Here is a 10192-nt window from a genome sequence, read left to right on the forward strand (position 1 = left end):
CTAACACAACCCCGCAAAACCGGCTTGTGAGATGAGGATTGCCCCCACTTATAAACACATTGTCAGACTATGTCTTATCCGATGTGGGACTCTTAACAAAGTGGTCTAGAGTTAGGAACATATTTGAACACAAGATATGTCGGCTTATGTATTATCCGTGTTTCACGATCAAAGGGACTTTTGCACTAGGTAGCATGTTAGTATTATAATACGTTAACCATTTTTGTTTTCATCTAACCGATTAAGCTTTTTTCTTATAGTTGTTTCATAAAGTTTTCTTCAAATCGCCACTGATAAATGTTTTAATGGGTCTGTGAAATTGTACGATCTGCATGTTCACAATTTAAAAATACAATTTTTTAAATGACAAGTATGCAGGCATTACATATCATAAAAATCTAATACACATTTGAGGAGATTAAGATGAGTGATAAATGCTAGTTTTATTCCTTAGCAAAAATCCTTTTTAGATTATATTTCTGGTTTATATTCATGTATATACTTATAATCTTTCTACAATTTTGTGTAACGAATTCAGACCTTTTGCGGACAATGGAAAGAACGCAACAAGTTATTTTCGTTTAGAGGAGACTCAAATTGGCTTGGCTTTAGTAAGGTACTGTATTTCAAAGCTCATATCTAGATTTCATATGTGTATGCATTTGGGTTTGTTATTCTATGAAAAGGCTTCGTCTCATTCTTCTCATGCTTTTGATCATCATCGTTATATTTGTTTAATTTGCATATATTTCAGGTCTGTTTGTACCCTGTTCATAACTTGTTAATATTGAACTGAATCTCGCTTTTGTATCTATTTTCCCTGCTTTCTTCTGCTCCCTCTATCCCAAAATATATGTTACCTCAGCGCATGGCACACAAATTAAAAAATGCAGTTAATTTCGTATGAGAATGAGAAATTATAACTTAGTTTACAAAGTTACCCTTCATTAATGGTATGGGAAAGATAAAACCAATTACGTAACTTCACATAGCATCTTAAGCATTTAGGGAAGTCTGTAGTAGGCATGATTTGTAAATCTTTGCTCCCCAAATACTAGATAGTGGTTTTCTTAATTGTACATTCTTTAGTTAAACTATTGAAATTTGGAATTCTTCGAGGATCGTGGTTCTTTCATTAGTGTTAAATAATGTCAAACTTAGGCACAACACTGCCACTCACATTTGTTTTTTACCAGGTACATAAATAACCTTGGCAGAATTCTATTTTCTTCTTTTGGAGCTTTTTCTATACTTATTTTTAACATTTGTTGGCTTAAACTTGTGTACTTCTGTTTAATATTACTGTATTCTACTTTGCAGTGCTCCAACAAAGATGTTTTAGGTGGATGGTGTGATTCGGGCAGCATATTTGTAGCTGATGTTGCTTAAGTGATATTGACATATTGGTCTGTCCGGTAATGATTCCAACTATGTATATTTTTCGTTGGTTCGGTATATCTAACCATGGTAGAGTCCATGTTTGAATACATGAAATTTGGTTAGGGTTTTAACATGTTGTTCTAGCACAAATTACAAAGGTCAAGAATTTAAAGCTCTAGTTTTTGAATACATGAAAAATGGAAGCTTAGAACAGTGGTTACATCCTGAGACTTTGAATGCAAATCCTCCAATAACATTGAACCTTGGTCATAGATTAAACATCATCATCGATGTTGCTTCTGCATTACATTATCTTCATCGAGAATGTGAGCTATTAGTACTTCATTGTGATCTAAAGCCAAGCAATGTCCTTCTTGATGATGACATGGTTGCTCATGTGAGTGATTTTGGCATAGCAAGACTTGTCTCAACCATTTCTGGTACGTCTAATAAGAATACTAGCACAATCGGAATAAAAGGAACAGCTGGTTATGCTCCACCGGGTATGTTTTAAATTCTTGAATCTTCCATTGTTTTTTTGAATCTTCATATGTTTCGGCGTAGTTATATATAATACCGTTTGTTACATGTTTTAGAGTATGGGATGGGTTTAGAAGTTTCCACATGTGGTGACATGTATAGCTTTGGAATCCTTATGCTGGAAATGCTTACTGGTAGAAGACCCACTGATGAACTTTTTGAAGATGGTCAAAATCTGCATAACTTTGTTACAATTTCATTTCCCAATAATCTTGTAAAGATTTTTGATCCACATCTTTTACCAAGATCTGAAGATGGAAATCATGAGATTCTTATTCCAACAGTAGAGGAGTGCTTAGTTTCCCTTTTTAGGATTGGACTTTTATGTTCATTGGAATCACCAAAAGAAAAGAAGGAATGAATATTGTGGATGTCACTAGAGAGCTTAGTGATGAGTCATTTATTGACTATTTTAATATGCTTTTTAGTTTAGTTTTATTTAGATTTTATTTGATTTTATATTATTATTATTTCCTTTTTAGGATAGTTTACTTTAAATTGCATTTTATTATATTTCAGGAAAGAATATTCGATGGATTGAATCTTGGAGCAAAAGAAAGGGACTTGGAGCTGATTGGATGCAAAAATATGAAGATTGAGAGACAAAAATATGTCTCCCACAAGTCAGAAGCTTGGCACGGCCCGTGCTAGCCTTGGCACGGCCGTTCCACCCTCCAGAGTCACTTTTGCTGCTTTTGCTTAGGTTTTAAGCTACTCTATTTTTAGCCCAAATGTAATAGCTTAGATTTTAAGTCAATCGAATGCTATAAATAGAGTAGCCATCCATCACAAATATTCATCTTTACTTATAATTCAATAAGTGACAATTGCTTTTCTAATTAAAGTTCTTTTCTTTTCCTTTATTTTCTTGTCATTACTTTTATGCTTTCTCTCTTCTCCCCATGTCTACGATGAACATGAGTGAGTAGACTTCTCCTTGTCTTGGGATTGTTGGATAAGTCTAAATGACATAATCCTGATCAAACCAAGCTCTAAGCCTTAATCTTATGTAACCCTAATTTCTTATCTGAATTCACCATCTTAACATGGATCAACCATTATCAAACTGTGGAAACGAAAGTGGAGGGTTTGATAATTGTTTATCCATTATTCCAAATATCAATTCATAAAACGAAAGTGGAGCTTTGATATTCGAACAAGTGAATTCAGACAAGGATTGCAAAGTCAGCGAAATAGGCTTTGCAATCTTTGAGACATATAGTTTCGATCTTCAAGGGAACTAATAACAATCAAGTCAGCGAAATAGGCTTGGTTGTTAGAGGAACCAAAATCTAATAGTAATCAAGTCAGCGAAATAGGCTTGGTTGCTAGAGGAACATAAGAGAAACTGTCTTGAGAAATTAGGTCTAACATAACATTATAAGCTTATAGTTTTGGTTTGAGAAGGACTTGTCATTTAGAGGAAACCAACGATCCCAAGGCTCTTTTTATTATTATTATTATCTTTCAAACGCTTGAAAACCCCCAACTTACAATTCTCTTCTCTCTTCTAATCATCCCTAAAAAGTTAATTGAATTGAACTACTCCCTGTCGGAACGATACTCTTTTATACTACTTCGGTAAGACCGTGCACTTGCGGTTTTATCTCATCAAGTTTTTGGCGCCGCTGCCGGGGAGTAAACTAATTTGATTAACTCTTTCTTTGTGATTAGAACTCTTCTCTCTCCCCCTCTTCTTTCTTTCTTTTCCTACACTTGACTTCTTGGGTAGCATAAAAATAATAGATAACATGGCTGAGGAACGCACTCTTAAGGAGTATTTGATCCCTTCTTCGGATGAGCCCTGCACTATTATAGTTTACCCAACTGTTGAAGGTAGCAACTTCAAAATAAAACCTGCGCTACTAATTCTGGTACAACAAAACCAGTTTTCTGGATCACCCTCTGAAGATCCAAATTTACATATCTCAAACTTTTGGAGACTTAGTGTAACTTGCAAAAACGACCAAGAAGCCGTTAGGCTACATCTCTTCCCTTTTTCTCTAAAAGATAGGGCCAGCAATTGGTTCAATTCTTTAAAGCCCGGTTCCATCACCTCATGGGACCAACTGAGACAAGAATTCCTTTGCCGCTTGTTTCCCCCATCAAAGACCGCCCAACTTAGGGGAAAGCTTTACCAATTTACTCAAAAAAATGGGGAATCTCTTTTCGATGTGTGGGAGCGTTTTAAAGAAATACTTAGACGTTGTCCCCATCACGGTTTGGAGAAATGGTTAATCATCCACACCTTTTATAACGGTCTAACATCTAACACTAAATTAACTGTTGATGCAGCTGCAGGTGGTGCCATAATGAACAAGGATTTCACAACAGCTTACGCCTTAATTGAGGACATGGCTCTAAACCTTTTTCAATGGACGGAAGAAAAAGCAATCATCAATCCTTCACCCTCTAAAAAAGAGGCAGGTATGGACGAAACCTCTTCCTTTGACTATCTATCTACCAGGGTGAATGCATTATCTCAAAGACTTGATCGCATGAGTACTTGTGTTATCACACCTACCTTCTCACCTCCATGTGAAGCATGTGGCCTATCTAGTCACTCTAGCATCGATTGCAAACCAAGTAGTATTGAGCAGTTAAACTTTGTTCAGAATGGCCAAAGAGTTGTTCAAAAATCTCACATTGAACTTTTAATGGAAAACTATTTTCTTAAACAATCCGAACAGCTCAAAGAGCTTAAGGACCAAACTAGACTTTTGAACAACTCTCTTGCTACTCTCACAACAAAGATAGACTCCATCTCCTCTCACAAAAAAACCTCTGAAACTCAGCTCTCCCAAGTAGTTCATAAGGTTGACCACCCCAACAAAATGAATGCTGTTACACTTAGGAGTGGCAAGCCACTCGAAGACCCCGTAAGGAGAGCCAAATCCAATGACAGTGAGAAAGAGATCTGCGAACCACCATCTAGGGAAACTAGGGCAGAAAGAGAAGAACCACGAGTTGAGGAAAACACACCACCTCCCTTTAAGCCAAAAATTCCTTTCCCACAAAGGTTTGCCAAATCTAAGCTAGATGAGCAATTTAAAAAGTTCATAGAGATGATGAACAAAATATACATTGATGTGCCTTTCACCGAAGTCTTAACCCAAATGCCTATCTATGCTAAATTTTTGAAAGAAATCCTTTCTAAAAAGAGAAAAATTGAGGAAGGTGAGACGGTTAACCTTACGGAAGAATGCAGTGCCATCATCCAAAATAAATTGCCACCAAAGCTTAAAGACCCAGGCAGTTTTTCCATACCTTGTGTCATAGGGTCAGAAGTAGTGAAGAAAGCTATGTGTGATCTAGGAGCCAGTGTCAGCCTAATGCCTTTATCCCTTTACGAGAGGTTGGGAATAGGGGAACTTAAATCGACAAGGATGACCCTACAACTAGCGGACCGTTCTGTTAAGTATCCAGCTGGAATCATAAAAGATGTCCCCGTTAAGGTAGGAGAGGTATACATCCCCGCTGATTTTGTTGTAATGGAGATGGAGGAAGACAACCAAGTACCAATTCTTTTAGGAAGACCTTTTCTTGCTACCGCAGGAGCCATCATTGATGTAAAAAAGGGTAAGCTTGCTTTTAATGTCGGTAAAGAGACTGTTGAATTTGAACTTGCCAAACTAATGAAAAGTCCTTCCATTAAGGACTCTTGTTGCGTGATAGATATAATCGACCATTGCGTGAAAGAGTGCTCTTTAGCATCATCTACACATGATGGTTTGGAAGTATGCTTGGTAAACAATGCAGGTACAAAACTGGAAGGGGAGGCAAAAGCTTATGAAGAGGTGTTGAATAGAACTCCTCCAATGGAAGGTCTAAGTGTGGAGGAGTTAGTAAAAGAAGAACCAGCACTTCTACCCAAGGAGGCACCGAAAGTAGAGCTTAAACCGCTCCCATCAAATCTAAGGTATGAATTCTTGGGCCCTAACTCTACCTATCCTGTTATTGTAAATGCAAGCCTCGATGAAGTAGAAACTGAAAAGTTACTTTATGTCCTCAAGAAGTATCCTAAAGCTATAGGGTACACCATTGACGACATTAAAGGAATAAATCCTTCATTATGCATGCATAGGATACTTCTTGAAGAAGACTATAAACCCTCCATTGAGCATCAAAGAAGGCTAAATCCTAATATGAAAGAAGTTGTGAAAAAAGAAGTTTTAAAACTCCTAGATGCAGGTGTTATTTATCCAATTTCTGATTCCAAATGGGTTAGCCCCGTGCAAGTTGTACCTAAAAAGGGTGGTCTCACAGTTATTAAAAATGATAAAAATGAATCCATTGCCACTAGGATCGTCACCGGTTGGAGAATGTGTATTGATTATAGGAAGCTTAATAAAGCAACCCGTAAAGACCACTTCCCTCTCCCTTTTATAGATCAAATGTTAGAAAGGTTAGCTAAGCATTCACATTTTTGCTACTTAGATGGTTATTCCGGATTTTTCCAAATACCCATTCACCCTAATGACCAAGAAAAGACGACTTTTACATGCCCCTTTGGGACCTTTGCCTATAGAAGGATGCCTTTTGGTCTTTGTAATGCCCCTGCTACTTTTCAAAGATGCATGATGTCTATTTTTTCTGACTTTGTTGAAAAAATAATGGAAGTTTTTATGGATGATTTCACTATGCATGGATCTAGTTTTGATGATTGTCTGACTAACCTTGAAAAAGTTTTGGAAAGATGTGAACAGGTGAACCTAGTCTTAAATTGGGAGAAATGTCACTTCATGGTAAGAGAAGGAATTGTCCTAGGACACTTGGTCTCTGACAGAGGTATAGAGGTAGATAAAGCAAAAATCGAAATTATTGAAAAAATGTTACCTCCTACCTCAGTCAAAGAAATTAGAAGTTTCCTAGGACATGCAGGGTTCTACCGCCGTTTCATTAAAGATTTTTCATCAATCACTAAACCACTAACAAGCCTCCTTCTTAAGGACGCAGACTTTGTGTTCGATAATGCTTGTTTGCAGGCATTTTGCAGGTTGAAAGAAGCACTAATCACTGCCCCAATCATACAACCACCAGATTGGAGTTTGCCCTTTGAAATAATGTGTGACGCAAGTGACTATGCGGTTGGGGCGGTGTTAGGTCAGAGAAAGGAAAAAAAGATGCATGCCATATACTACGCCAGTAAGACCCTAGATGGGGCACAGGTAAATTATGCCACAACAGAAAAAGAACTGCTAGCAGTTGTCTACGCCATTGACAAATTTCGACAATACTTGGTGGGATCAAAAATCATTGTTTACACAGATCACTCGGCCATAAAATACTTGCTAAACAAAAAAGATGCCAAACCGAGATTGATCCGATGGATTTTGCTCCTCCAAGAATTTGACCTTGAAATAAAAGATAAAAAGGGTGTAGAAAATGTTGTCGCTGACCACTTGTCCCGACTTCGGGAGACCAATGAGGATGAGTTACCCTTGGATGATTCCTTCCCGGATGACCAACTCTTCTTATTGGCACAAACTGACGCACCTTGGTATGCAGATTTTGTTAATTTTCTTGCAGCAGGAGTGCTACCGCCTGAGTTCAGCTACCAACAAAAGAAGAAGTTCTTCAATGATCTCAAGCACTACTATTGGGATGAGCCCTACCTCTTCAGAAGAGGCTCAGATGGGATTTTCAGGAGATGCATTCCTGAAAATGAGGTAAGTAGTATTCTAACTCATTGCCACTCCTCTTCTTATGGTGGCCACGCTAGTACACAAAAGACTTCTTTCAAAATTCTTCATTCTGGTTTCTGGTGGCCATCACTCTTCAAAGATGTGCATTCCTTTATTTCTAAATGTGACAAATGTCAACGCACCGGTAGTATTACTAAAAGAAATGAAATGCCTTTGAACAACATCCTTGAAGTCGAAATTTTTGATGTTTGGGGTATTGAATTTATGGGACCATTCCCCTCCTCTTTTGGGAATCAATACATATTGGTAGCAGTTGACTATGTGTCCAAATGGGTTGAAGTCATTGCTTCCCCCACTAATGATACACGAATTATTATAAAACTGTTTAAAAAAGTCATCTTTCCTAGGTTCGGAGTGCCAAGGGTTGTGATAAGCGAAGGAGGGTCTCACTTCATTTCAAGACATTTTGAAAAACTTTTGCAAAAACTTGGAGTGAGGCACAAAATTGCGACACCCTATCACCCCCAAACTAGCGGACAAGTGGAGGTCTCAAATAGACAAATCAAAGCTATCCTTGAAAAAACTGTTTCAACCTCTAGGAAAGATTGGTCAAGTAAGTTTGATGATGCCCTTTGGGCCTATCGAACGGCTTATAAAACTCCCATTGGAATGACTCCTTTTAAACTTGTCTATGGGAAATCTTGTCACCTTCCCGTTGAGCTCGAGCATAAGGCCTATTGGGCAATTAGAAACCTCAACTTAGACCCCAATTTAGCCGGTGAAAAAAGAAAGCTTCAATTAAGCGAGCTAGAAGAACTTAGGATAGATGCCTATGAGAATGCCCGCATTTATAAAGAAAGAACTAAGAATTGGCATGACAAGAAAATCGTCAAGAAGCACTTCAAAAGCGGTGACCTTGTGCTACTCTTTAATTCTAGGCTAAAGCTCTTCCCCGGTAAACTAAGGTCACGATGGTCCGGTCCTTTTCAAGTTCGCACAGTCTACCCTTATGGGGCGATTGAAATATTTTCTGAAGAAACAGGATCCTTCACGGTTAATGGGCAAAGGCTTAAAATCTATAATACCGGAGAAGTAAATGAAGTAGTGGCTGATTTCACTCTGAGTAACCCACCTTAAGGATTTTTATCCTTATTTTTGTCAAGCTAGTGACAATAAAAGAGCGCTTCGTGGGAGGCAACCCACTAATTTAATTGCTTTCTTTGTTTTCTGTTATATTTTTTGTTTTGTAGGTAACTGTCCGAGATTGACTAGGAAACGCAAGAAAAATCAAAGTTACAAGAACCAGAAAGGTGGCACGGCCCGTGCTTAAGTTGGCACGGCCGTGCCAGGAATCACAACACCACCTTAACCAAAATTGGCAGAATGATGGCACGGCCCGTGCTAAGGTTGGCACGGCCGTGCCAACCTGACAGGCCTCCAGGGTTCAAAATTTTCGGCAAATTGTGAGCTTTCCGCATCCTTTCTCACTTTTTCCTTGTTTCTTTCGTTTTTTTTAAATCATTGAGGACAATGCTTCTCCAAAGTATGGGGGGAGCCTAATAAAGTATCTTTAGTCGTAGTGTTTCCAAACTCCCTTGAACTTTATTCTTTTGTTGTGTTTTATTGTAAAAGGCATGAATAAGCAGCTTGTTTTTATTGTTTTATTATGACATAATTTTTTGTTGTCTCTTCAATGGTCGTTTCTTGTACATGAAAGTAATTTCTTGTGTTATAAGTATTCTTGCTATACCCACATCAAGTTTTATTGTGAAACTAATTCTCCAATGAGAAAAACACCTAGTTGCAATCCTTGAGTAAGTGTATGAATAGGTATTTTAAGGAACACGTTCTAACTTTAATGGTAACCTGGACCCTTAAAAATCTTCAGAGTAAAAGTAGTATAAGTTTATGTGGGAATAATTCTAATGTGATGAAATGTGTAAACCGAAATGGGGCGGAAGGATATCACCACACTTGGAGGAAAGGATACCCTCTCACTAACTTCCTAAATGTGGTGATGACTTCTCAAATAAATTGTGCTTGAATTAAACCCTCTAAAAAGAGGAACTTCCTAAAGTGAAGTAAACAAGTTGTAGCACTACTTAGGGTGATCATAGAAACTTGGAGGAAAGGATACCCCCTCACGGACTTCCAATATGAAATGATAGCCCCTAGGCATCTACAAGCCCCCAAATGTATAAATTCATCAAGTCTATCTTAACTCTCCCACTTCTCTTATATGAAATGAAGAAAAGATTTTTCTCGGTCATTTTAGTGTTAAGGTTAGAACCTGTTCCTCATAATATCTATCTTATACAGGAGCAAGAAAAGGGTTGGACTACACACACACACTCACTTGAAATTTGTTGTCGGGTTGAATAAGTTTACAAGGAATGCTTGAAGTTGTGATTAGTGTACATTGAAATGAAACCTCGAGGGAGACATAAGCTTTTATTTAAAGTGTCATATATTAATCCTTTTATTTGATTTTATATTATTATTATTTCCTTTTTAGGATAGTTTACTTTAAATTGCATTTTATTATATTTCAGGAAAGAATATTCGATGGATTGAATCTTGGAGCAAAAGAAAGGGACTTGGAGCTGATTGGATGCAAAAATATGAAG

General features: G+C 37.6%; 1 protein-coding gene and 1 non-coding gene across 2 annotated transcripts; one reads left to right on the forward strand and one right to left on the reverse strand.

Moving 5' to 3' along the window:
• Positions 1 to 1570: 1570 nt before the first annotated feature.
• Positions 1571 to 2281, forward strand: LOC120576054 (probable LRR receptor-like serine/threonine-protein kinase At3g47570). Its single transcript, XM_039827015.1, has 2 exons — positions 1571 to 1883; positions 1977 to 2281. Exons 1-2 carry the CDS (start codon positions 1571 to 1573, stop codon positions 2279 to 2281), a joined length of 618 nt encoding a protein of 205 aa, XP_039682949.1.
• A 1756-nt stretch (positions 2282 to 4037) lies between these two features.
• On the reverse strand, positions 4038 to 4144 carry LOC120576268 (small nucleolar RNA R71). The gene has a single exon (XR_005642345.1). It is a non-coding gene; the product is annotated as a small nucleolar RNA R71 (small nucleolar RNA).
• Positions 4145 to 10192: the final 6048 nt, after the last annotated feature.

Source organism: Medicago truncatula, chromosome 6 (assembly GCF_003473485.1).
Source record: "Medicago truncatula cultivar Jemalong A17 chromosome 6, MtrunA17r5.0-ANR, whole genome shotgun sequence".
NCBI lineage: Eukaryota > Viridiplantae > Streptophyta > Magnoliopsida > Fabales > Fabaceae > Medicago > Medicago truncatula.